Source organism: Fringilla coelebs (assembly GCF_963513975.1).
Source record: "Fringilla coelebs genome assembly, chromosome: 6".
NCBI classification, from domain to species: domain Eukaryota; kingdom Metazoa; phylum Chordata; class Aves; order Passeriformes; family Fringillidae; genus Fringilla; species Fringilla coelebs.
In genome coordinates, this window is record NC_140034.1 from 61,472,765 (window position 1) to 61,500,315 (window position 27,551).

Here is a 27,551-nt window from a genome sequence, read left to right on the forward strand (position 1 = left end):
TTTTGCTTCTTTTCTTTATATCTGCTTTGCAGGAGCTCCGCCAGTACCTGTCCAACCTGGCAGACCAGTGCAACAGTGAAAATAATGCTGTGGATATGCCTCTTGTCATCATTTTGGATAATTTGCACCACGTTAGCTCCCTAGGAGAGATCTTTAATGGACTCCTAAACTGCAAGTACCACAAATGGTAAAGAAATAGTATCAGAACACATTGCAAATGTTAATCCTGTACTCAAAGCACTGCTCCTGCAAAATCCAATCACACAAAAACAAAGTCTACATTAATTTAGTAACATAGAGGAAGATGACCAGGTTGTCCATATTGTGGACATTGCTTCAGAGGGATCCTTCATAAAATTATCTATTTTTCTGAACTAAGTAATTTAAAGGTAGTTGTATTTGCTTCATGATGTAGATCATTAGTAGTAAAAGCCCATTTGTAGTGGAAGGCCCTGTTTTGGGACTTCTGGTTTGCTTCCAGAATTTGATGTTCACAGAATCTCAGTAGAGAATTTGGTGATAAGTAACTAAAAAACCTTGTTTGACAAAAGAGTTTTGAATGACCTTTTTTAATGTTCAGGTTTTACTTAAAACTTGTTTTTCAAAGTTCACAAGTTATTTGCTTGATTTTTTTTTCTCCCCATAGTCCTTATATTATTGGAACAATGAACCAAGCCACCTCCTCCACACCTAATCTTCAGCTTCACCATAATTTCAGGTACTGTTTATTCATGTTTCTCATTTCTGTTTGTGGGCTGGCAGAGGAGTAATGGCTACTGAGTCATTTGAAATTGTTCTTATCAGCTGAAAGAGCAAAGCGAGAGAGAAATGCCATTTGCTCCTGGTTGCTGCCCTGACATGTTCAGCTTGGTGCTGTCATTAAAGAAACTGGGTTCATAAAACTTTTATTTTATAGAGGCTTGTTAAGATATTTGATTCTCTACCAGATTTTCAGTAAGACAGTATTTAGGCAAAGCAGATTATTGAGAAATGAGCTGAAACAATGCACAATAAAAATTGGCTCATCTAGTGAAATATTCCAAAGTAACTTTTGCTGAAAAACACGTATGACTGGAATAGCCCATTTGGATCCTGATAATCTGGAAATAAGAAGAGAAATGTAGTCAGGAATAGTTACACTCAGTAGCAGGGAAGAGAAATAATATCCATTTCTGGTGTTGTGCCATAGATGGGTGCTATGTGCAAACCACACTGAGCCAGTCAAAGGCTTTCTGGGCCGTTTCCTGAGAAGAAAACTGATTGAAACTGAGATCAGTGGCAGGATGAGGAATGCAGAGCTGGTTAAGATTATTGATTGGATTCCCAAGGTCTGGCAACATCTGAACAAATTCTTGGAGGCTCACAGCTCCTCTGATGTTACTATTGGTAAGTACTCTGCCCAGGCATATGTAAATATATGTATTTTATTTCCTTGTATATCATGTGTATCTTTGTATGCTTCCTTTGCTGTGTCACATAGAATGGTTTTCTTTAAAACCCTACTTTTAGGTGTCATCCCCCTATTTTTGATGCTTATTGTGCTGGTGATTTGAGTGTAATATCTGAATTTCCCTCTCCAGGTCCACGGCTCTTCCTTTCCTGTCCAATAGATGTAGATGGCTCTAGAGTTTGGTTCACTGACTTGTGGAACTACTCCATCATTCCATATCTTCTGGAGGCAGTGAGAGAAGGGCTACAGGTGAGCAGTCAAAAGGAAAAATCATAGGTATAGTAGAATGGCATCTGTTCAAAGGCAACAAAACTCAGTAGTGGCAACATTTTCTGTACATACAACCTTGCATGTTGAATATCTGCATGTCTATGCAAATGTAACCAGAGTTGTCAGTGATTTCAGGCAGATTTAGTCTCTTCAAGCACTTTTGAAGTAGAGAGTGGAAGAAGTTATTAGATGCCAAACTGCTGATGTTTGCAGTGGGGGGAGTTAGATGTATGAATACCTTTCAATACTGAATTCCAGAAGCACACCTTAAAATTATCCTGTGCATCAGAGAAATAGGCTTGTCATCATTAACTGTGTTACGCAGGATTTTCCTTTGGAAATCAAATCTTTCAGCATAGGAACAAAGCTTTGCGTGGAGAGAATGTATACATGAGTGACAGGAGCAGTATCAGTGACATTTTGATTACTTCTCAGTATTAAGGATGATTTTTTTAGTGGATTCCTTCATAATTCTTTCAGAGGATGAAGTGAAATCATCATTGATTGTCTGTGTTTAGTAACTGATTCACAATCTGGCAGTTTGGAATAGTTTTTGGTGTCCATATGACTATGAAGCTTGTTGGAATCAGGAGGAGGGGTCAGCAGAGAACTGCTATGGACTTGCCATTTAGGTAGGGGAAAAAAGGAGGTTTTTTAGTAACCAGCTCTTTGTTCACTGAATAAGCCCAGCAACACCTACTTTAAAATATGGCTTAGAACTAATCTTTTACTAATGGCTCCTTAAAAAATTGTGAAATACATTAATTCTCCAAGTTTTTGATACAATTTAGGCAGCTGCCATTTGAAATTTGCCAGTACTTGGAGACCTCGTTCTTTCTGGGACAATTGTGGCAGACTCTTTGCCATAAGGAAAACAACAGGTCCTGGAGTACAAAACACACTCAGGATCTTTGCTAGAAATAGAACAGGAGAACCATTCTACAGAAACTTGTTTCAAAGGAAGGTAATGGGAGCCAGGAATCTTTCCAACCTAAAACAAGAGAAAGGAGAGCAGGTGACTTTGCTTGCTCTTGAAATGGAGAAAACTGATACTCACAGTAATGATGGGCTCCTTGTACTGGGTTTTAGAGCTCTCATATCATTGATCAGTACGTGTGGAAAGCATTGAAAAATTAGTCATGGAAGTGGAGAGAGAGTAATTGATAAAACCATCCATTTGCTCCTTGTTCTCTCCAGTATCTCCATCTTTCCTTAGGGTATTTGAGTGGCTTGTGTTCTGGGTGTAAGGACTTAGTTTCTCACTGTGCTTTAGATTCTTTATCCCCTTCAGGCCCATTTCTCCAAATTGCACTTATTCATCCCTATTCAAATATTTTCTCTTTTGTTTGGTTGATGGAAAAGAAGATGCACTTTAGTGCTTGAAGAGTAGCCAGAGTGGTGCTAATGAACAAGCTAATGCTAGAAAGGTGGGTTTCATCTGGGGCTGTTTTCTCTTCCTGACGCCCACAAAGGCTCCTCTGAGAGCACATCTTCTTTCCTGAAATTGCCTTCCAGAAAGGAAAGGTGGACTCCTAATTTTGCTCTGATCTCTGTGGATCTGCTCTCAGCTATTTTTATATTTCTGTTTCTCATTTAGAGAATAATTTTGGGTCAAATACAAACAAACCAAACGAATCCTTACAATAATTGCTCCCATGGGAGCTGACTTGTTTTGTTCTTCAAAACAGGGATGTGAAAATTAGAAGGTTGTATAAAACCCGAGTTCTTCCTGCTTGGTCTGTCAGTACAGAATGCAGCACCAGCAAAAAGAGGACCCAGAGTCCCTGTGGCTTCCTGCCACTGTCACTCATACTCCAGTGATTTTTCTTTCATGCTTTCCAGAACAACCTGTTCCATCCTTGTCCCATGACTTGCTCCCTGGAAAATGTGCCAGTGGGAGGGGTGGACAGACCTGGTTGCCATGGTTGCTGAGTCATTTAATCTCTCCTGAGCTCAGATCCACTCAGAGTTTTGCAGGAGAAAAGATGTGAAAACTACAAAATCCTCACCACTTGCCAAATGACATGTATCATTGTAAATTTGAGAACAAGGTTAAAATAGGAAATCTGGTTGGCCCCATCTGGAGGCTGGGAAGATAAAGCAGCAGGGCTGAAGGATGAAGGGTCTGGGCTGTGGAGGAGGCTCTATTTCAGATTGCCTAGCACCATCTGCTGGCTCCTCTGCTCCCTCCTGCTGCACAGCACTTCAGTACTTTGTGCATGCAAAATCTAAACCCACAAAAAACATACCGTGGAGAAATAGTATTGAGGAAAGTGAGATAGTCCTAGATCCATCAGAGAACTGCTGAATTTCTTTGCTCAGCCATTGCTTCTACCCTTGTGCAGGGGGATAAAGGAAGGGGACAGTGACAAAATGTCAGAGACAAACACTAGTTGCTGAAGGATGTTGATGGTGACATTTATAAAGTAGAAATCAATGTTTTAAATCCACTTGTAGTTATGCTTTTGGAAGTCATGAAGCATTCAAATGAATGTGTTGTCTAGCTAAGACAAATAGAATAGAACAGGGAGAATACACTGGGATTCAGTAGTGCAGTCTGTTCCGTCCAGGAAAACATTTTTGAAGCAGAGTTGCCTGCTTAGGAACCTTAGCATGGACAAATGCTGCTGGTGCTTTTTCTTGGTTGAACACAAGAAAAATCTGACTTGAAAACTTTATGCCTTGACATCCATCATTCTTGCCTGATGACAGATCTCACGTTTCCTCCTCCGCATTCCATGGAGTTTGTAAGGCAGCTGCCAGTGCAATCCAGATGTCAGCACTGATGGCTTCTTTTGTGTGCTGACCTTGTTTAAGTTGACTTGATTAGATGATGTTTATTTCAGGCATTTCTTCCTTCAGCTGGTGCCAAGAGAAGGGCACTGCAGTCTTGGAGAAGGTGGTCAGCTCCTTCCAAATCAGTGCCATGACAAAAGGGCTTTGTGTGTGTTTAGGGTATGGAAACTCTCACGTTCAGCCCTGCTTGCAAAGTGTTTCCTGCAGCACAAGAACCGTGGCACATTCATTTTGGTTAGGTAGGCAGTGGACGAGATGGTTGGAATGTTTGACGCGGCTTTGTGCCCTTCCAGTTGTATGGGAGGAGAGCGCCCTGGGAGGATCCTGCCAAGTGGGTCATGGACACCTATCCCTGGGCAGCCAGCCCCCAGCACCACGAGTGGCCCCCTCTGCTCCAGCTGCGGCCCGAGGACGTGGGCTTCGACGGCTACTCCGTGTCCCGGGAAGGCTCCACCAGCAAACAAGTTCCAGTGAGCGATGCTGAAGGAGATCCTCTGGTAAGCTCTCATCCCTGAGCAGCAGAACTCTTTCATTTGCCTTGTTTCTAGGGATTGGAAGCAGGAACTGGTCTGTGGCTGTAGACTGATCCCTTCAGTTGTCTCCTTTCCTCCTTCACTGGACAAGCTGTGTTTTGCCAGTAATTTGGGTGCTGCTGTGATTTGCAGTCAGTTCCTCTGTTCTGAGTCTCGGTGTTATTGCCCCTGCTCGTTTCTCCCTTTCCTTCCTTACACACTGGCAAAGCAAACGTCTCTGTAGCTGTCATGTGGAGTTAATGTTGTTCCTACCTCAAAATACAAATAATCATGAACTTCCTTGGCTCTGCAGATGAACATGCTAATGAGACTCCAGGAGGCAGCCAACTACTCCAGTCCCCAGAGCTATGACAGCGACTCCAACAGCAACAGCCATCACGATGACATCCTGGATTCCTCTCTGGAGTCGACGTTGTGATCTCCCTCAGACAGAAGGTGTTTCCGCCTGGCGAGAGCCCTGATCGCAGACTGATGAAAAGAACACGTTCCTGGGCTGGGATCTCAGTATTAAGAGCTGCAAGAACAAGACACTTGGAGCAATCTTGAACCTGGGTGCGGGCAACCCAAGTGACCTTTTTATTGTTTTTCTTTTGACGATGATGAGAACTGCACTACTCCTTTGTTTCCTTCTTTTTAGTTGCTGTAAGCTCTCATGCCTAAGATCCTGAAGATGTTAAAAATAATCATCATTACCAAGTTGAAGGGACTGGGGTGGGGGGCAGTTTCACAGCTGTGAAGCAAGCAGCTTTGTGCCATGTACTGTCTGGAAAGAGAGGGGAGAGGGAATATTTGCCTATGCTGCTTCTGACCAAACACATTTACGTGAGGGCTGGACTTTTACCAATCAGCTTTGTGGGTTAAACCCAGCTTCATATAGTTCTGGTGCTATAACAATATTGCTTGCCTCCTAATAATACTCAACGAAGGCAAAGCTGCAAAACAGGGAAGTTTGAATAAATATTAAAAAAAGAGGAAAGGAAAAAAAGAAACTAAAACAAAAAGCGCTGCTCTCCTTGACAGTCTGAGACCTTGGTTTTCTTTCATTGTGTGTTTATAAAGATTATATATATAAATAGGAATATATAAAAATATGTATACAGTCTGAACAAATCAGGTTTTTTTCAAACACTGTGTAGCAATCAGTCCTGCTACAAATGAAAAATCAGGTAGCCTTTTGCTAGTCAGGGCCCAATTCTCTTCCCACTTAGATCCACACCACCAGCTGGGCTGACTTCTGTGGTGTTTACACCCCACTAATCCACCCTGAGGAGAGGGGGCTTCCCTCCTTCACAGAAGTCAGTGGCAGGGCTGTGCCCCCGGAGTCCTAGAGCTCCGGAGGACCCTTGGCGCTGCACAGGCATGGTGAGCTCTGTACACAGAGGTGAGCTACACCCCTGCAAAGGGGTGAGTCAGACTTTCAGTTTTTAGTTCTTGCCATGAAACGTGACCGCTGTTTTTAGAAAACTTTGGGTTTTGTTCAGAGGTTTCATTCCAATCAGCACAACCATAAGGGGGTTAATTAAAATTCAGCTCTGTGGCAGTTCCGGTGCTACTCTGGTGACAGTACTTCCATGAATTTTCTTTTTAATTGCAAATTTGAAAAAAAGAAAAAAAATAGCATTCAGCAGTATTCAGGTCTGGAAAGAAAAAGATAAGGTACTGAGTACTGTGTCTTTTGAGTTTAGCTGTGCCATGCTGCTTTTGAGTTGTGGCAGAGCTGCGAGCCTGCTTTGGTTTCTCCTCCTCTGTGAACGCACACACCTACACGATCAGTGTTCAGGCTTGCACTTGTGTTGGGGACCAAGAACACCTCCCAAAGAGTTGCACTTTCCTGGTGACACCTTCCCCCCCAGCACATCAGCTGTACCTCAGCCAACACCTCGCTCCTCAGGAGGGATTCGTGCGAGCCTTTCCAGCTCTCCTCTGGTGCTGACTTTTAAAAGCGATGCCTTATTTTGTACTAATTGTGTTTGATTAAATTAGTGCTGTATATTATGGGATTTTATTTAAAGAAACAGGGCTAAAGTCATCTCTTGGAATATCATAAGTTGCTGTGAATATTGTTTGTATGAGATACTAGAATTTGTTTAAATGTGACAAAAAAAAAGGAGGGAAATGAGATAACGTTTCAGGTTCATATCAATCCCCACCTAACAAATCACTGAAGAGCTGTTTAGCTGTTTTATCCGTGCAGGAGGGACAAAAGAAGCTTTTCAACTCTAATAAATTACAGGAATATGCTGGTTTTTCAATGTACAGAAAGAAATCTTACTACAAACACATTTTCAAGAGCTTGTGGGTTTAAAGGAACATAACAAACAAGTTCAGGCTTCTGTGGCTCAGCTTGAGAGGATGGTTTTATTATACCTCATGACTTTCTGTAATATAACTGTACTTTGTCTTACTAAGCTGGTCTTGAATCTGCTCCTGTTACAACTTTTAAGTGCTGATGACTTTTTTTTTTAAAAAAAGAAAAATATTGTAGAAAGAAAAATTTAAATATTTTAATGATGGGGGAAGAGCTTGGTGTTGTTACTGTTTTAACCTTAGGAACTCTGATTTCATTATTTCACTGAATGAAATAACAAAGGCTACTCAGCCAATTTTCCTAATCCAGTTCTTGGTACTGTAAAAAATGGGTTAGATCTGTATGGAATCAAATCCATAGCATGCTGATGATGAGTTTGAGAGAAGTTAATTTTTCCAGTAGTCTTGACAATTCTGCTTCCCAGCACTGACTTTACCTGCTACTACTGTGAATTTTGGTACCTAATCCCCCAACTGAATCCATGCAGACAGAGCATGTGCCTGTAAAAAAACTCCAGTTGCAGGGCTAGGGCTTTAAATGGACTTGATATCCTAGAAAATGTCTCAGTTGACCTTTAACTGAGTGCTAAAAGACATGTTTAAAGTAGTGTTTTACTTGTGGGGAAACGGGGTATTTTTTTTTTTTCCTCATGTTTAATCCTGTGCTTAAGCTCAGGAAGAAATTTCTGTTATCTCTTTTTTTTTTAATTGACACTAACTTGGCTTAAAGTGAGAGAGGCAATTTTGAATAGGCTAGTCATTCTGAGCATCACAATATTCCGTGTCTTTTCTGAAACTTCGGGAAGCAGGGTTACCTGTTGTGCACACGTCTTAGTTCTTATCAAGACTTTTCATAGATTAAGTTTTTCTTTAGGTGACTTTCTTCTCATTTAAGGCTTTTTCAAAACACTTCCTTTTGGGTTTTTTTTTTTCCCTTTTTTCTCCTCCTTACAAAGTTGGCTTGTTTAGAAAAAATATCAGCAAGAAATGCAAGATTCTATGCAACATTCGTGTTGAGTTATAAATTGAGAGAATAAACCATTTTCTTTCCTTCAGAACTGCCAAGAATGATACAGGCCATAAATGAGATGTGGTTTATTTGGGGAAGGGGAGGGAGGGGGGGGTTGGTTAGCCTTTTTGTACATTTTGAAAGAAGCAAACTTGATATTTCATTGTTGATGCTTAACTTCGATATTATGTGTATGAAATCCTGTCTAAATGTGGCAATTTTCTTTCCAGAAAAAAATAATATACAAAAACAAAGCAAAAAAATCTTTGTTGATATTAAATGGAAGGTTGCTGTTTTGATCTAGTCGTTTCCAGTGGAACAGTTTATGAAATATGTTCTATAAGATGTACATTTTTTCATTGTAACATAGAAATGTAAATATTTGATTAAAAGTGCTGCATTTTGATGAATTTTTTCTAGCCATTTTTAAAGAGAAAACTAGGAATTGAGTATTTTGTGTACGTTTATGATGTTTTCCATTTGCTCCTCTCCCTATTTAATTTTCAGTTCTCATTTAGGATTGGAATTTGTGAATGGTCTGTTTGAGATCATGCCTCCCCTTTCTCACTCTCCCCGTTTCTACCCCTTCCCCACCCCGTGTCATGGAGAATAAAGCTGATGATTGTACCAGTCTTAAATTATTCATGATTCAATAAAATTGATGCTTATTTATTCAGATTTGTGGCTTCCCAGAACTTTTTATCCCTTCCTAATCACCATTTTATAATTTTTCATTTGCAGATCACGGGGTTCACTCCTTTGATTTTGTTGGGGGGGTGTACCAACAGCCCTCACCTGTCCATCCAAAGTAGCCTGGAATGTTTCCAGGGGCATCTCCCACCCCTCTGGACAACCTTCACGTTCCACACAGTATTCCAATTTTCTCTCCACCCATTTGATAGAGACATTATGGTTATAAATGCGCTGTCAGTAAAAACATGTAGGAAGCTATTATCCTTCATGACAAACAAATACTCTGACTAAAAAAAAAAGTAAAAGTTCTCTATTCAAAAAGGATAAATGCAAAGACCTCTGCACTTAAAATCTAGGGGGTTTGTGGGTTTTTTTTCTGGAGACTTACTTCTTCATATTTCTTTTTTGACAGTTCCTTGTCCGCTTATCACCTGTTTGAACGATTAATGTTGGTAGGACAGATTCACGTGTAGAAGATTTCAAAGAAAATAGAAAGAGAAGCTCTGCTGAAAACTGATAATCGTTTGTTCAATCCAAAAATACTCTTAATGACACAGCAGTGTAAATGGCAGCTCAGAGCTGGTCTGTAATGTGGGCATTGTCTGTCCTCCACAGCAGTTTTCCAGAGGCAGAATTGCTTTGGATGTGCTCAAGCACATTTTTCTGTCTTCTCAAACTTCCTTTGATTCACAGAATTGCATGTCCTAGACTTGGTCCTGGAAAATGCTTCAGCCATGATCTTGGACAATTTTTGAATCCATACTGGACTGCCAACATACTTATTATCTCTCAGGAATTCTTCCTTTCCTTTCCTTTTTTGGCTGCCCTGTCCCTTTCCTGCATTATTCTTTTCTCTGCTCTGTGCACACTTTATTGACTTATCTTATCTACTTGACATTTTCTGTACCTCATCTTCTCTTTAACCTTTATTTTCCTATTTTTTTGTTTACAATATCCTGTTTCATTTTCTGCCCTTCCTGGATCCATCTCATCATTTCTCAGTGCCATAGGATCAGTGCTGACTTCCTTTCTGCTGTGGAAATGGGAAATTGTCTGGAGTCATTCTATAAACTCAGTCTTCAGCATGTGACATGTATTTACACCTTTCTCATTCCTCTGCCCTTTTTTTCCACTGGTACTTTGGAGTAGACCCCTCAAGTACCAGAGAGGAAACTCCCCCTGATACCCTGCAGACTGCCATCTTCCATTCCTCACTTTCTGTCCATTTCACCACTTAACTGATGCCCAGGATTTTGACATTGAGCCCTGTGGTGGCCAAGGGTTATCTGTGGTTTCTAATGTGGATGTTTAACCTGGGCTTTTGGGGGTTAGAGCAGAGCACAGCAGCTGAGGACAGCTTCCATCTCTGCCCCTGGCAGTGGGGCTGACTGTATGCAGATCCCCATCATCATCTTGGTTGGTTTAGCCACACACAGAAATCCATGTTCCTCTCCCCTTCCTCAATCATAGGATGGTTTGGGCTGGGAAGGACCTTTAGAGGTCATCTAGTCCAACCCCCTGCAATGAGCTGGGACATTTTTTGTGAGAGCAGGTTGCTCAGTCACAGGTATTTCTGATTTGCTCAAGAGGCTTGAGAGATGTTACAGGGAGTGGAGACCATGCTCTGGCTAAATATGGGTAATTTCTCCTCCCCATGTGGGGCTAGCCAATTGGGAAGTCTGAAGGATCTTACAAGAAATGGGATCCACAGGCAGATGGGAAGAGGTCATGCTGACTGGAAGCCCCTTGGAGATGAAGGATCTGGTGCTCTGCCTGCCAGGGAGGCTGAGTGCAGCCAGGACTGTGCTGTGCTGCTCTGCCCTGCTCCATGAGGACAGGCTGGCCTCCAGACCTGGGCTGTGACACACAGAGCCCTTGTCCAGCTCACAGAGAGACCTGCAGCTCCTGCTGGGCATGGGGCTGAGCCATCTGTGTGTCCTTGGCCTTGTCCAACCGTGCAGCAAGAAGGTCTCATGGGTGCATCATTTCTGTCTGACAGCAGAAAGGGTTAATAGAGTCCTTTGGGTGAGAAAACCCCTCCTTGAATGCCCGCACCCGTGGGTGGGCTGTGGCCAGGATGCTGTGCGTGGATGCTGCTCCCCTGGGGATCCTCAGTGTCTAAGGGACAGAAGATTGTCTCTGCTGTTCCCATCTTGCAGTGTTCTCCCTAACAAATAGCATCTGATGCCTCCCTCGCCAGGCCCGAGTGCCTTTCTATCGGGATTGTGATGAACCAGCACCACCCAGTGCAAAAGAGGAGCTAGGACACAAAGCCCCAGCCCAGCAGGGAAGGAACAAGCTCATGAGCTCAGATCTGTGTGAGCCACCAAGCCTCACCCACAACAGGATTTCTGACAATGTCACTGCACAATTTTCAGCTTCACATTTTCTGCCAGACCACCAGCCTCCAGTCCCAAATCAGTCCTGACAGTGAAACAATCTATTTCTGCACAGGAGTGCCCAAGTCATCCCAGAGGATGCTGGAAAGCTCTGAGAAATGCTTCCTGCTGCAGATGCTGGACATGCTGACCCAGAACAGAACAGCCCATTGCTGGCTGGATTTAGTGCTCACAACCTACCTGATAATATTTACTGCATAACTATCAGCAGTGGCCTCGGATATCATGACAACGGCATTGTGAAATTTCAGATCCTGCCAAGAACACTGAAGACAGCTGGTAGGACAAAACCCCTGGATTTCAGAAGCATGGAAACTTCCACTCCTGAAACTTCCCTAGAAACTTCTCAGAGCCCAGCTGTGAGGGTCTGTGGGAAGCCTCCACAAGCAGCTTATAAGGGCTGGGAGTTACTCAGGAACAAAGGGAGAAGGAGAAAGCAGAGCAAGAGACCACCCTGGCTTAGCAGGGAGCTTTGGGATGTGCTTAAAGACCAAAAAAAAGATAAATACTGACCAAGGGAAGGTGGCCACATGCCTTCAAGGAGTACAAGAACCTTGGTGGGGTATACAAAGTTGTATTAGCAAGGCCAAGCTTGGCTAAACCTAGGAGGGGTATGAGAACCTGTCCTGTGAAGAAAGACTGAAGCAGTTGAGTCTCCTCCTGAAGAAAACTTGTCGAGGACCTCATGGCAGGACTGCAGTACCTAAAGGGCAGCCAGAAAGGGGATGGATACTCTCTTCTCACAAGGAGCCACATGGAGAAGACAAGGAAAATTGGGTACAAGTTGTACCAGGAGATGTTTTTTTATCTTGTTATCACAATGATATGTTTTACAGAAAGAATAATCATTCTGTGGAACCATCTCCTCAAGGATATGATAGAGTCCTACTGATAGAGGTTTTCCAAAATATGGTTGATCAGGGTAATAGTCCTCACCTAGATTCCCTTTCCCAGAAAAGGCTGGACCAGAGGATCTTTCCAGATGTCTTCCAACCCGTGCTGTTGTATTGATTTTATGAAGTATTTCAGCCCTTTGCTGGTTGCATGGGAGGGAAAATCAGGTAAAGCAGCACACCTGGCACTTGTGCATGTCAAGTAAAGGCACTCCTGTGAGGCCCCACTCTGCTGGGCTTCCCAGGCCTTAAATCCCTGGCATGTGGGTTGGGAAAGTGGTGCTGGTGGGGGTTTTGGAGCTTGAAGGACATTATTTCCTTGTATCAATTCACTCTTGGTTCAAAAGCACAGAAGCCCTGAAGGTGTCCTTGCTAAGGGCCAGCAGAAGGGATGACCTCTGCCATCCTTGCTGAGCCAGGTGCTCCTCAGACACAGCAGTGGGGCAGCTCCAGCTGCTAGAAAAGCAAATCCAGGGAACAGATCCATGTCTGCTCTGAAGTCTGATCACTTCTGCTCCCAGCACTGGCACGTGGCTGGGCTGGGGAGGGAGCACAGCCAGCAGTGAGACTGCCTTGCTGCTCCTCACAATAACAAAGCCCACGGCTTCTTGTCAAACCCCACCTTGAACTTCCCAGCAGAGGGGTTTAATGCCATCAGTGTTTTCCAGGACTGGACTTGGGTCTCTTCAAACCAAGCTAGTTTCCTGTAGGATGGGGGTTTAGGACTGGTTGGGGTTATTATCCTGTCATCACCCTCAGCCTTTGCTGGTTGCTTCTGGAAACTAGGGTCTTGCATCATGTGCTCCACTTAACCTCTTTAAGGTTATTGTAATGTTCAAACTTTCCTGGATGGCAGGTGTTCTTCAAAAGAGGATTTAATTTTATTTTATTTTATTTTATTTTATTTTATTTTATTTTATTTTATTTTATTTTATTTTATTTTATTTTATTTTATTTTATTTTATTTTTTTTCTTTTTTTATTTTATTTTTTTTTACTCAGCCTGCTCCCAGTAAAGAGCTATGCAGGAGCCTTGTCTGCCTGGCTGTGGCTGGGTGAAAACACTTCCAGCTTCCCCATTTGTGCAGGACACTGCTGGAGAAGCCATTGGACCAGGGAGTAGGACCAGAGGGACACACTCCAGGTCTGTCACCAACAGCTCTGCAGGCAGCAACAGCACAGACTCAAGAAAGTGATTTATTTCCTTTTCTCCCCAGTCCAAAAGCCGCTCTCCCACGCTGGCAGGCACAGATGTAGAACAAGCTGGTTTCTGAAGGGATAAAATAGTTGAGAATTTGCTGCCCTGAGCTCACAATCCTCTCTGCCTTACCCATTCCCCAGTCTGGGAGATGTCCCTCCTGTCTCTGAGAAGGAAGAAAATACACACAGGATCTCTGGGCTGCTGGGTCACTAAAAAGAGCTCTTTGAGATCCTAAAGCAGAGGTTGTTATGGGAGTGTGTTGCACATGGGATGACCAGAGTTTCCAAAACTCTGGATGCTGCTAGTCATTATGGAAACCATTCCATCTCCATGAAGGCAGGAAAGGCTTCTTATCACCTTTCTTATCACCTTCCCTCCTTTCCCAAAGCACACAGATGGCTGTGCTAAAAATAGAGAGACAGAGAGTGAGGGAGGTTGCCTCCAACATTCTGGTTGTTATCAGCAAATGATGGAACATTTTGCTCTCAGAAATACACCCCAGCTGAACTCCCAATGCGCACCAGGACAACCCAGCTGCCACTAGATCCTCCCAATGTCACTAGTGCCTCTCCACATTTGAGGAAAGAGCATGAGTTTATGCCTCTGACATTAGATCTCCAAACAGGGTGGCTAGTTCTGCAGTGCTTCCCTTGGTGCAGCTGTGCCACAGGAGCCATCCCAGGGCAGCTGTGAGCTCTGGATTCTTCATTCAGAGCGTTCAAGGGAAGTGCTGGAGAGGGAGGTCCCCTTCCTGCAGACAGAGATGCAGTCTGACAGCTGCTGGTAAATAAAAACAAGCACTTCAATTTCATATTAAGGTATCCCTGAACCTCAAATGTTTGTGCTTAGTAGTCACACAGTGGGTTTTTTGCTATTAAAAAGAAAGACTCTGAAAGGAGAAAAGAATAAAGTGTAGAATTTATTATTGTCACTGCTTTTAATGAAGGGATGGGACTATTTTTGGGCAAAGAACAATTTATTGTTCAGATAAACATCAGTCTCAGAGGCTGGGAGATTTTAAAGGGACAATCTGTCACCTATAGTTCAAGAGTAGTTACAAATTCTTTGTTATAAGACAATATATAACTTTCTAAATTAATATAGTTGCTACAGGGTTTATTTTCCTTTTCTAACCTGCTACTTTTTCTTAGTTTTACTGCACTCTGGATACTTTTGCCTAATAGCATTCTGTCTCATGTACACTCATGCTTTTTTTATAACCTCTAAATTCCTAACCTATTTCATATTATTACATTACTTCACTATAAACTTTTCATCATCTTACTTAAACAGTTTCTTACTTAAGGTATATTCTTTCTTACAACTATAGAAACATAAGTTTATGATTTTTCTACCTAATGTCTGTGTATTGTATTTTTATATCAATCTAAGCTTCTCCTAAGACTGCAAGTTAAACTCTTCTGTGTCTGTGGGAGTTTCTATTTTTCTGATTCCCACAGGATAAATAAATGTCACATTTTGGGTACGGATTTTTCCCTGATAAATGGCATTTCCATGATATTTTTCCTTTAGTAAGGCTATTTGTCTAGCAGTGTAAGATGTAACAGCCCTCATGCTGAAAGAAGCAGTCTTAAAAAGTTCTTTTTGATAGCATTTCTAGTGCAGAGGAAATCCAAAGAGCAGAGGGTATAAGAAGATCAGCAGCTTCTGTTGAGCAATAAATTGGGAGGGCTTTGACCTGTTCTTACTTTGGACTTGTTCCTTCCTAGAATATTGTAGTATGAGTGATGGCACCTGTGTTCTCTGGGGTAGCCACTGGATTTAAAACCAAACTGTGTTTTGAAGTAGTTCTGTCTTTATAAGTGGCTTAACTATGGCCTTGTGCTTACTGGATGTGCTGGTTTGGGTATTTCCATCTCTTTTTCCATTCCACCTGTATCAGGTGTGTGTTATCAATTCCTAATGGCTTCAAGGTGCCAGAGAGGTAGAAGGTGAGAAATGTGACAATGTGTCCCAGCTCAGATGTGGCCATTTGGAAAGAGGTTAAAGACCTGGAACAGCCTTTCTGGCAAGGGGTAGCCATGCCCTGTGCCTGGCAGTGTTCAGGAGGCTTTTGGACAAAGCCCTTTAAGAACACTTCTAATTTTTGGCCAGCTTGAAGCTGCACTAGGTGATTTTTGTAGGTCTCTTCTCCTTTTCACACCTTCCCTTGTGGCTGTGGCAGTGGAGAGAGAAACAGCTCTCCTCTCACAGAGGGAGATCTGGATCCAGGGGACATCTGATGCATTTATTTCTTTTGTTTTGGTGTGTCATGAATGGTGGGCATTAAGAGGAGAAAATAAATGCAATTTTGTAGTGAAATCTCTGTTTCAGAAAACCTCTGCTACCTGTATGCAAGGCAAAACCCACTGACATTTCTGTAGTGTGTCACAGAAATGTGAAAACACAGAGCAGCTGGGTGGGTATGGAGTTGCCTGGTGTTATTGGAATGATCCTTGGCTAGACTTGAGGCTGAAGAGTTAAGTTTATCTCTTCCATTCTGTTTCTCTACCCTGTAAGAATTAATTCATTAATTACCTGCTCGCAGTCTATAAACTGTAGTATCCTAGTGGTGTGTGAAGAGTTGCTCCCTAGCTAAAAGGCAGGTAGATATTCCTGTAAAGTCACTTAATTAGAAACTGATAAATTCTTATTGAATCACTAATAAGGTAGATTCCTCTCCCAGACACAAACTAAAACCTGTTATCTAGAACCACATACTACTAAATGATCAAATTTGGAAATCTACTTTTTTTTTATTTGACAATCATCCACTTTAATATATATACATATTTAGAGTCTGTACATGGTAAAATACAAAATAAAACTGTTTCTTTATAAGTTACACAATTACACAGCTGCATTCCCCTGTAGTTTAGCTGTCATTTAATTAAAAAAAGAGAGAAGCATTGTTGAGCCACTGTTATAATCATTGACAATAACCTTGGTATAAAACACCCATACAGAGTAAGTGTACAAAATAGTGTACAGTTCATATAAGCTGTGCAAAGACAGCAAAGTTCAGTTAAAAATCAAAGAGATGTATCCACTTTCCTCTGTCCACACCATGGATAGGAGAAGCAAAGTGGAAAATAAGCACAAACATAGGCAAGAAGGTGGGTTAGACACTGCTTTGAACACAATATTGATGAATAAATTAAGAAAAAAAACCATAAATATATAAGATCTCCATGACACAGGGCATGCTTGCATTATACCTTTAAAGTCATTCCAGGGATTTGGATGGATTTGTTGCACAAGCATGGTGCCTTTTTTGGGGTGAGGAGGGAGGCAGAGCTTGCTCTGGGTCCCTCAAGGTTATTTATTTTGGAAGAAAGTGTTGCTAGATCAGACAAGTCTTCAGCAGCAGCTGAAGTAATATAGTAGCTGGAAATTCACTTGAAAGCTAATAGAAATTGTCATGCCGTCTATATTGTATTTTTGATTTTTTTTTTATCTGGGGGAAGAAGTTTCCTTTCCTACATGGAAATTTCCCTTTCCTCCCTACTGTACAGCCAGGAGCTGCCTGTTGTCTGTTTTTTGGAAGGTAGCTAACTGAGCAACTATTGATTGCTGAAGCAGAGGGAGTTATGAAAAGCTGGGCAGATATTATGAGCATGAAAACCTCTACAAGTGAGGAATACCAGTGAGAAGGAAGTCTCGCAGCTATTGTGACAAAGAACCTGAACTGAAGAAGCATGTGGACATTGGGGTGGGACAGCACCTCTTCAATTTATAGCACTCTGGTTTATTTACATCTTTGCAGTGTCCTCGTGTGATGGTAGGGGCAGGCAAGTAATCTAAGATACTGTTATCTCCTCCTCTTCTTCTTCCCCTTCATCATCCTCTTCCTCTGAGTCTGAGAAGTCTGAAGGTTTGCTGGGGCTGCTAGAATGGGATGGAGAAGGAGACATCTGGGAGTCCAGTCTGTCCCTCAGGTGCAGATGTTCTGGGGACTGGTGGTAGGTGAGGGGATGCTGGGGGCTGGGCGGGCACACAGGGGGAACTTCCTCCTCCTCCTCCTCCTCCTCTCCTGAGCATTTCTTGCCTACATCACTGAGGTCTGGGTGAGGGTTGAACTTGGTGGGTAGGGTCTGTTCTCTGCAGCCACCAGAGGAGAGGAGCTCTCTTTCTTTGGAGTTCCTCCACTTCATCCTCCTGTTCTGGAACCAGATCTTCACCTAGGGGACAAAGCAACAAAGAAGTGAAATGGTTCAGTGAAACGAGGACCAGAAAAGGTGCTTTTGGCTGCACTCTCAAAACCCTGCACATGCTAACAGGAGCCACAGAATCTGATCTTTGGAGGAGCCTAGGAGAAAGCTCAGGGGCAATCAGGCTGGGAATCGTGACATTTTTGGCTCTGACTCGCTTTGGGTGTTCTCCCTGCTCCCTTCCCCTTCCCCCCTGCTTCTCTCAAGCCGGCCCCGGGATCTTGGCTCCCCAGACACCCCCTGCCCTCCCCCACCTGGGGCCCCTCTCACCTGTGAGTCCTTGAGGCCCAGCTTGGCCGCCAGCTTCTTTCTGTCGGGTTTGCTGATGTACTTCTGCTTCTGGAACATCTTCTCCAGCGCCTTGCGCTGCACGTCCGAGAAGACGGCGCGGCGCAGCATCCCCCGGCGGGGCTTGCCGCGGGCAGCCAGCGGCCAGGAGAAGGTGCCAGGGATGGGCACCACGGCGGAGGCAGCTGTGGGAGGGACACACGGACACGGGGCGCTGAGCGAGCGGGACCGGCCCCCCGCCACCGCTCCCTGCCCTTGGGGCGGGCGCTCATCGACCTGGGGCCGCGAAAAGGAGCTTTGGGCTTAACCGAGCGTCCCCTTTCAGGCAGTGATCGCCGGGATTAGATCTACCAACTCACATGGAGAAAATGGGTCAGTGGTGGCCGGTTTTGTTGGGAGATTCAAAGGTCCCCGGCCTGAAAAGGCAAAGCGAGGCGTACCGGCTGAGATAGAGGTAAAATAAAAAAGCTCTCCCTCCCACTCAGAAGCATTTGATTTTTTTTTTTTTTTTCAGATGCTTTTATCATTCCAGATGCTTTATTATGCCGGAGATGAAAATGAGGACTTTTCTGATTCCGAACAAAACCGCTCCTCTTCAGATGCAGTTTTGATCAATCAGTATTCATCTTTTTATAATAATCTCTTCTCTCTCCCTCCCCCCTGCTCCAAAGTTGGAGAATTCAATTCGAAGACATGAAAAGTTGCAGCTAATTAGCACACTGCCTGGTTCCCAATGGCATTAGTATGATAAAAAAGGGCAGAGTTTCGCCTTAAAAAAAAGGAGGGGGGAACCTCCCCAAGAGAGACAGAGATGCTAATGAAGCGTGAATGGTAATTGTGTAGTAATGAACTAACAGAAAAAGACTGAGGACAAGCAGCTAACGCCATATATTATTGGAACAAAAGAGATTTACACTTTCAAACTAAACACAACGGCATGCCAGGCTCCTCGGGAGAATACTGATGGCACAATCGTCTCTTTCCCCAAATCATTTTCATTAAATGGACATGAAAAGCTATTTATAAAGCTCAAGTTGTTTTTGTTAGGCTATTCACATGCTGGAGAAAGGAAGCAAATTCCATTATCCAGAGAATGAATAGAAGAGCTTGGTTTTTTTTTTTTTTTTTTTTTTTGCTCTCTCCCTTTCCCTGTTTTCTTTTTAAATTCATAGCTTGTTTGTGTAATTATATTTCAGTGGTGTTTTTTTTTTTTTTAATTGTTCTCTCAGCATCATAATATTTCGGTGCTGTAGCAATCACAGCCCCGTGGCCTGCCTTCTCTCCTTCCCCGCGTTGTCTGACGGTGTAACCGGGAAGGCGGAGAACGGAAGGGTTCGTGGGCGGCGGAGGTGATGGAGCAGAGGGTGAGGACGGGGCGGAGGTGGAGCAGGGCAGTCACACCGCGCCCGCAGGAACGCGGAGAGGTTTGGGGGACGCCGAGAGGCTCCCTCCCTCTCTCCCTCCTTCTCTCTCTCCCTCTCTCCCTCTCTCCCTCTCTCTCTCCCTCTCTCTCCCTCCATCCCTCTCTCCCTCTCTCCCTCCCTGCGCGGGCGGCGGAGCTGACCGCAACTCGTGGTGCTGAAACATCCCCGGGCCGGGCGGGAGCGAGCGAGGAAGGGAGGGAGAGAGGGAGGGAGAGAGGGAGCGGGGACCCGCCTCGCCTCGGGACCGTGACAATCCCGGCTAATTTGCGGATCAGCGGGGGGAGCGGGCAGGGAATGTCAGGCAGTCACTGCCTGTGCTAAATCGGGCAGCAAATTGGCGCGACTGATGCTTGAATGTTGTACTCCCTCCAACCTCTGAACTGCAGCATAACCCCGCCGGGGGGAACGCAGGGACGGGGGGAAATCAGCGGGCTGTGCCCGCACACAGGGACATTTCCAACACCCACCTGGGAAATAGGAAGATCTGAGAAAGGGCTGGAAGGATCCTTCAAAGTACGGAAAGGAGAAAGTCTTTGGCGGGACGCTCTGAAGCAACGCAGGGGAGGTTTCTAGTAAATAAATAAAATCAAATTAATCGGAGGATAACCGCCAGTTGGATTCGACCGACGGCGAGGCGGTGTTCTGTCCTCGGTCTGAGACCAACGCTGTGGTACTTTTAGAAAAAATAAAGGTGTCAGACCGAACTTGGAAGGGCCGAGGGAAAGAGGCGCTTTTGCTGGTTTTGCCAGCAAAGCGGCACCAACACAAAGTGAGGACAGGGTCGGCCAGAAGACACGGCCGGGGGACCCCTCGTCTCTGGGACCCCTCCCTCCGCCTGCTCCTCCCGTCCGTCCCGGCCGCCGGCAGCGCTGCCCCTCGCCCGTGCAACCCGAGCGATGCCGGAGGGCTCTGCAGCTCGGCACCGGCTCCTGCCGCCCTGTCCCAAAGCGGGTCCCTGCGCTCCCCTCGGCCGCCACCCCCTCCTGCGGATCTGTGTCCCCGGAGCCGCGGCGGCGGCGCTCGGGCTGCCCCCGCTTACCGGCTCGGGGCGTGGAGGACAGGATGGCGTTGACTCCAAACTTCAGGAAAGTGGAGTCGCTGCTGGAAGTCTGCGGCGAACAGATCCTCCTGGAGGCGGCGGTGGTGGAGCTGGGGAGCTCCGGCGTCCCCGAGTCCGTCCTGGCCGCCGAGGTCGGGGGGGACATGCTGGGCGGGGGGGCAGTCCTGGGCAGGTAGCCGGTGGGCCTGCTGATCCGGATCAAATCTTCCACCAGGAAGCTGGAATGGCTGGAAAAAGCCGACTGCAGCGACTGAGGCAAGGTGAGGGTGGGGGTCGGCCGCAGGAGGCTGGGGTAGACGGCTGGAGGGGCGATGAGGCTGGGGAACATCATCGCAGGGGCCGTCCGCGGAGCCGGGCTGGGGCCGCTCGCCTGCTTGTTTGTTTGTTTGCTTTTGTTTTCTGCTTTGCGAACCTGGGTTGGTAAAGATCCAGCCAGCGAGTCCGGCGGAGTTCTCTCTGCCCCTTCCTCATGGACCATGGGTTTTATAGTGGTCAGCCCCGCTGAGGCTCTTTCAAAAGTGACAGCCCCAACAATGGGGTTCAACAAAGTTCTCCACTTGAGCTTCATTCAGGGCGAGCTCCCGGCTTCTCCATTGGTCCGGGGCTGCAATTTATGATTGGATTAGACTTCATAAGCAACCGGGGCACAATGGCCCCGCCACAAAGAAAGTGTAGTCATCAATTTTGCATATTGACCGCCTCTTTGGAATACAGCGCTCCAAAGGCTCCCAGCAGGGTTTTGTTCAGAGGCAACACACACAGGCTAATTAAATGCCTATTTAAAAGTTTCAAATGACATCTTGCCTCGTAGAAAGGGAATTATTTAAAGAAAGCACTAAATTTATTTGCCGCTCCCCTGCTGAGTTTAGGAAATAAATCAATAAATATTCATAGAAACTTATCTGCGGACTCTCAGAAAAGCACGGGTTTTGTGGATTTGAAAGTACAAATTAGAAAACGTGGAACTAAGCTCTGTTGAGGGAGAAACACATTTGGAGAGTGCGTCCCACCGTAGTTTGAACATATTCTGCTCCTGCTATGAGTACGAGGCAGAATTAGTGCGTGTAGATGGGGTTGGTTTTCTATCTGCACATCAAAGGTCCGGAATAAGGCATATTCGCGGTGTCAGCCTCTCCTTTCAAGATCCGAGCTTCGTAAAAGTCTCCTGTCATTGTGCTCAGGCAGAAATGTGAGCCTTGGTGTGGTCGGTGAGAACTCTGCTCCCACAAAATCTGAGTATTGCACACAGGAGAGCTCTGGGCACCTTTGTGGGACCAGAACAACTCCTCCGGGGTTCGCAGTCTGCTGCTCCTCTGTAGCTTCTCTGCGTTCAAAACAGCGGGAATCGCTGCCCTCCAGCTGTGAAACTGAAGACAACCCTGGAGCATTTGGATCCTTTTGGCTGAAGTTGTCCAAGCTACTCAGGGCTGTGTTGGTGTCCATGGCTCGAGCAGCCAAATTCCCCCGACACCGCTTTTTATCGGCGCGTGTGTGCGGGATTTCGGGAGGTGTATAGCTCAGAAGGAAGGTGTCTCTGCGACAGAGCCCCGAGTCCCCTGACTTTGGTGCGAGGGACAAACGGCATCGTCTAACGGGAAAGTAGTAAATAGGGATTTTTCTGGCAGAGAGGTTTTGTTTGTGGTGGCAAATACGGAAATAGGCGCAAGTGTAGTTAGTTTCCTTTGGAGGTGCGTGATGAAAGCGACTATTGAGAGTGGTTTTACCTGATTTCTCTGTTAAAGACGATAACAGATGTGTTAAATGTCCTATGTTTTAAAAGCACCCTATTCAGCCCTTTGGTGTGCCTGAACCTTTGCAAGCAGAAGTGTGCAGCTCAACCATGCAGCCTTTATCCTATTAACCATGAACTAACTGTCACCTTCAGCTGTTTTCCCTTTTTACTTTTTAACACAAAGCTGTCTCAAAAATCTTATTAACCAGCTTTATTTCTCTCGATGGTTTTTGTCCGGACGTTTTGTGTTGATGATCTCCATGTCGATGCTTTAACCATTCAATAAAAGTGCATCTGCGATTTATATCACATTAGGGAAGAAAGAAAGTCTGTTAAACCTCTCCCTTGATTCAAATCAAAAAGTTATTTATTGGAGAGGACGGAATCAGCCCTGGAAACTCTTATGATCCTGACAAGCTTTCCCGGTGCTGTTCGCCGGCCCCCAGCAGACGAGCACCTGCAGACCTGACTTGGAAGGTCCGCCGTCTGAAAGCATCACTTTGAAATAAAACCTCGCCGGAGATTTCCCCCCGCTCCCCAGTTTTGTCGGTCTTGATGCTTAGCAGGTACAGAAAAAGGGGCAGGAAGGCGTGGGCAGAGCGCAGGGGGCTTGGACGAGCCGCGGCACCTGCCCCTGGCCCCGTTGCGGCTCCGCCGTGCCGGGGGAGCCGGGGGAGCCGCCCCGCCCTGCCCGGGCTCAGCTCGCCCGCGCCCCGGCCAGGGCTCCGGGCTTATCTCGAACCCCGGTTCTGCTCAGCGCTGATCTCGGGGTGCTTCTTAGCGAGCGAGCGGGACGGTAGCGAAAGGAAAATGCAAACGGGGTTTTCCCAATAAAATAATTCCCTGGCACCCCGCCAGCTCCCGGCCCCATCGCTGTCCCCTGCTCCCTGTCCCTCTCGCAGCCGCCCCCCGATCCCTCCGTTTCTCAAATGAGCTCCGCCCGGGCTGTTCCGAGAACACTTCGTTTTTTACAGTCATTATACGTTTCTTTTGAGATGATTTACTCCTTTCTTTACATATACATTGGGGGCATTTTGTCTCACTATAGACCAACTGCTGCTAATTTCTCTGGTTTTAAAAAAGAGGGGCTGACATTTTCTGGAAGGTTGGGTCAAACGCATGCTGGGGCACGCGTGGACCCGGTTCCTTGTGATGCGTCTGAGCACACTCATAAAGAATTCCTTAAGCACCACGGCAAAAGGGACTAGACATCTATTGAAAGGGAAGATAGGCCATAAGAAACCAAGAAATCAGACGAAAGGATCTTATTTTAAGAGATCTCCTTTGGAAGTTTCTTTTCAAAGGCAGTGATCATTTAAGAGAAAGGGAATTCTAATGTCTCAGGATAAAACCTGTGACTAATGCCGTTTGACCTATGCTCGGGCAGTTTTGTGTTTCCTGCCATTCATTTTAATGTCGTTATCTTCAAATTTATTTCTTAAAAGTCACTCATTTTCTTTGTCACGGAAAAAAAAAAAAAAATAGGAAAAGAGCCCAAACTCAAAACTGCCGGCGGGTGGGGTAGGGAGGGGGAGCTAAGGGCTGAAGCTGCGTGTGTCCCGGTCCGAGGCCGGTAATCCGCATGAAATTGGGAGAGCCAGCACTTCAAATCCGGAGACCAAAGGGCTGGGCAGGGCCGGCCGGCGCCCCCCCTGCGGCTGGAGCCGCGCTCGGAGCCCCGCGGCTCTCCCGCATCCCCGGCCCCGGGGACGGACGTCTCAATCACGGCCACGGCGCGGCCCCACGCGGGACACCCTCGGCGGGACAGCCCCTGCCCCTGTCCCTGTGTCTGTCCCTGTGTCTGTCCCTGTCCCTGTCGGGCCGCTTCCCGCAGCCAGGTGGGAGCCGAACTTCTCGGCGCTCCCTCCCCAGGCCGGGAGCCGCTCCGCGCACCCCCAGGGCTGCCCGGGCCCACGGTGCCGCTCCTTCCTCCCGAAAGCTGCCGTGCAAACGTGGGGGCGCGCCTTTTTGTTTTCTTACCCCCCCCCCTTTTTTTTTTTTTTTTCCCTTTTTCTCCTTTTTTCTCTTTTTTTCCGCCGGAGAGGGGGAGGGATGCTCCTTCCCTGCTGCGTCTCAGCCCCCTAACGATGCTCATCGACCACGCCGGCAGCTTGAATGGAGGCTGCGGGGGCGAGGCTGTATTAAGACACCTAAGTCTTCACCTTTAGAATTCAAGCACAAGGAACAGTAACTGTTGGTTCGTTCAAAGCTCTTCTAGATCCCCCCTTTTCTTGAAAATCCTTCTATTGTGCCAATCAAGCAGATGGTTTGCAGGAAATATAGCTTGGCCCCAGTGACCGAAACTAATTTTAACTAGCTTTCCAAGCCTGGCACGTTTGTTTTGCTCTTACAAAATAGCTAAAAAAACAGCTGGCAAGGATGAATTAAACCCATTAAAGACACATTTATAAGAAATTATATTCACATAGGTTGCTTGAAACCCCCCTAAGAGGGGAGAGATGAGCGTATTGAAATGAAAATGTCCCCGAGCACACTACCCTCCTTAACATCGCCTGAGAGTCTCAAAACATTTTACTAAATAGATTAACTTGACTATTGTTTTGCATCACATTTATCAGCTTCATTAAGTGAATAGCTGAACAAATATATTACGCATGCATGAAAAGCTCTTTTGGGGGCTGCCTTATTGTGTCCTCAGCCCTGACAGGTGGTTAACTGTGTTTCTCTCTCCTCTCCCCCTCTCTCTCTCTGCGCAAAGAAAGAGGGATCTCGGACAGAGCGCACAGCCCAGACTTGGCAAAGGGACCTCGAGGGGAGAGTTACTTTCTTTTCCCTCGCCATTCATGCTGGCTAGCCCAGAGCGCACACAGCCTGAAATGCAACCAGATGATCTGATCGTGTCAAAAGTAATTAACTTTAGTTTAGTCTCTGCGTCTTGCTCGCGCTTTACTAACTCCTTCCAAGCCCGTTTAATTTGCTTCCTTTCTTCCAAATTTGATTATTTTTGTCCACTGTGCCCTTTTATCCTTTCCCCGACCTCCACCTTTGTTTTAAAAATATAATCTGGGGTTGAACAATCCCTCTTCTTTCTTCTCCATTGATCTGTCTAATAAACAGCCACACAACTTCCTTAAAAACAACTCCTTTCACCAGTTAAGATTGGCCCATTTTGGAGAGCTAAGATTTACAAAACACAACATGAGGGGTTATTTGCTGCCTCAATTTCACGATTTCTTGGCCCAGTAGAACCTTTCTGGGAATTGGCCAGAGACAGTTTGGATTTCAGATGTTGGTGGACAGGGTCCTGCTCGTTTCAGTTGCAGTTTCTGCCCCAAGGATTTCCAAATTAGATTGTACAGATGAAATGTGGAGGAGGATGACAGAACACAAAACTTGCCCATTTATTTTCTCAAAAACCTGTTTCTCTCATGTTGCTCAAGAAGGTCAGAAGACTAAAAAATCCTTTTGTCTTTCAAATAATTTCTTAAGAGTAGTTCTGTCTCCTCACTGCAAACTGAATTGCGATCCTTTGCTTATGGCAGCGGCAAATTTCTCTGCTGAATGATCCACTGAAATCCCTTTGCAGTGGTCACTTTTAAGTACTGTGACTTGAAACTTTTCCTCTAAGACCCAGCTCTGTTCCTCACTGTCCAGGTTACGACAGGAAGGACAACTTTCTTTGGAGGACAGGACTCCCAGAACAATTCAGCAGGAGAATGAGTATGTCCTGGGGTGGATTTTACAAAATCTGAGAGTTTGCTCTCACCTTGAACTGAGCATCCTTGAGCCCACACACTCCCTTGATGCCTGCCACAACAATGGATTTAAAGGCTGCTCTCTACCCCTTTGTCTGATGGAACATCACACAAGGAGCTCTGTCTCTCAGAGAAAGAACAGATTTACTATTTGACTACCTGTAGGATAAAACCAGAACCTTCTCTTGCTTGTACACCTTTTCTTAAAAGGGCATCAACCCTCAGCCCCTTGAATTCTTCCATGCCAGCCAGCTGATGCTTCACTTCCTTTGGGCTTAAGTCTCTCTGGGAAGGTTTGAGCGGGACACTCAGAAGAGAGATGCTGATGAGAGCCCCGGTACCTGTAAGCCCTTTTCCCAATGGAAAGCCCTCCCCAAGCTGTGTGCAGGTAGCCAGAGGATGGTGATAGGCTGGGAGGCTCACTTTGCTCCTTCTAGGTGAAAATACCTTCAGACATCATGATTTAGTGGGGAAAACAGCTGTTGTGGTGTGAGTGTTTTTCTTTCTGAGTCCTATGTGAAGGTGCTGAGAGGTCCTTTAACAGGGATTAACCCGTGGTGGGACCCAAAGCTGTGTAATAAGGAAGGAAAGGAAACTCAAACACTGTGTAATAGTTCTTTAGTAAACACAAGTGCAAAATTTCCTTGTTGGTTTAGGGGGACGTTGGGATACTCTAATGCTCTCACAACAGAATGGGGGAATATCTTAAAAAAAAAAAGTGATTTCCAAGGTTTTTTGATCATCATATATCCTGGGAAATTGGTGCTTTCTTCTTGTAAGTAGAAAACACTAATTGCCATTGCATTTGTGACCTTGTCCATTAAGGTGCTGGGTTTGCAGTTAAATGGTTCAGTTACAGACCCAGCCCTGACCACAGCCATGTCCATGTCTACAAGGAGCTGCATCCATAGATGATGAGAGCAACTGTGTGGGCCTCTTTAATAAAGACAGAACACTTGGTTTCCAGAAATACTAAGCTGCTCTTGTAGATGTGGAGTGTGTTTGACCTCTGCAGCTTGACAGAAGAATGACAAACTACCCCTCATATTTCACCTTCACAGATGCACAGCCAATTAGCGAGCCCTGGTCCATGGGGTCCGTGTGCTCTGCTCCCAGTTCCTTTGTGTAAAATGGGAAGTGAGATGAATGAAAATTGCTGTATTTCTGTTGTCCCTTGGGGCTGCTTTACCAAGTAAGCTGCTTCAGGTAGAGAAAACCAAGAAGCATCAATGCCCAAGGAGTTAACAGCTTCATAGTTTCAGGCATCATGGACATCTCTTCAGGATTCTTAAGGGTAGGTATCTAAATTCAGGATGACTGGATTCCTGCAGAGCCGGGAGATTTTCCACTGGATCTTGTGAGAAAGAGTTGTTCTCTTCAGAAAACACTTGGCTCATCCTGGAGACTAGAACAGGACCACCCTTCTTCTGGGTTTGGCTTTGCAGGCAGTGCAGCTTCCCGATGTCCAGAGATGAAGGACTCTTCCATTTCATCACCCAGAAAAGCTGATGAGGTCCTTGAGAATCTTTCTTGAAATAGTCAAGGCCTCTCTCCTGGGAGTTTTCCCAAC

At 45.5% G+C, this 27,551-nt stretch overlaps 2 protein-coding genes across 3 annotated transcripts in view; one reads left to right on the forward strand and one right to left on the reverse strand.

Moving 5' to 3' along the window:
- Nucleotides 1-8,445, forward strand: part of NAV2 (neuron navigator 2) — a 204,755-nt gene extending 196,310 nt beyond the window's left edge. For both annotated transcript variants that reach the window (XM_084208443.1, XM_084208444.1), the window contains 6 exons: nucleotides 33-187; nucleotides 647-718; nucleotides 1,190-1,386; nucleotides 1,581-1,699; nucleotides 4,810-5,013; nucleotides 5,342-8,445. In XM_084208443.1, the coding sequence (XP_084064569.1) occupies nucleotides 33-187; nucleotides 647-718; nucleotides 1,190-1,386; nucleotides 1,581-1,699; nucleotides 4,810-5,013; nucleotides 5,342-5,467 (873 nt within the window). In that variant the 3' untranslated portion in view covers nucleotides 5,468-8,445. The remainder of the gene's footprint in view (nucleotides 1-32; nucleotides 188-646; nucleotides 719-1,189; nucleotides 1,387-1,580; nucleotides 1,700-4,809; nucleotides 5,014-5,341) is intronic.
- Nucleotides 8,446-17,350: 8,905 nt separating this feature from the next.
- DBX1 (developing brain homeobox 1) lies at nucleotides 17,351-20,864 on the reverse strand (the record flags this gene model as incomplete). The annotated part of the gene is made up of 4 exons (XM_084207519.1): nucleotides 17,351-17,731; nucleotides 18,032-18,234; nucleotides 19,941-20,042; nucleotides 20,513-20,864. 4 exons carry the CDS (start codon nucleotides 20,862-20,864, stop codon nucleotides 17,351-17,353), a joined length of 1,038 nt encoding a protein of 345 aa, XP_084063645.1.
- Nucleotides 20,865-27,551: the final 6,687 nt, after the last annotated feature.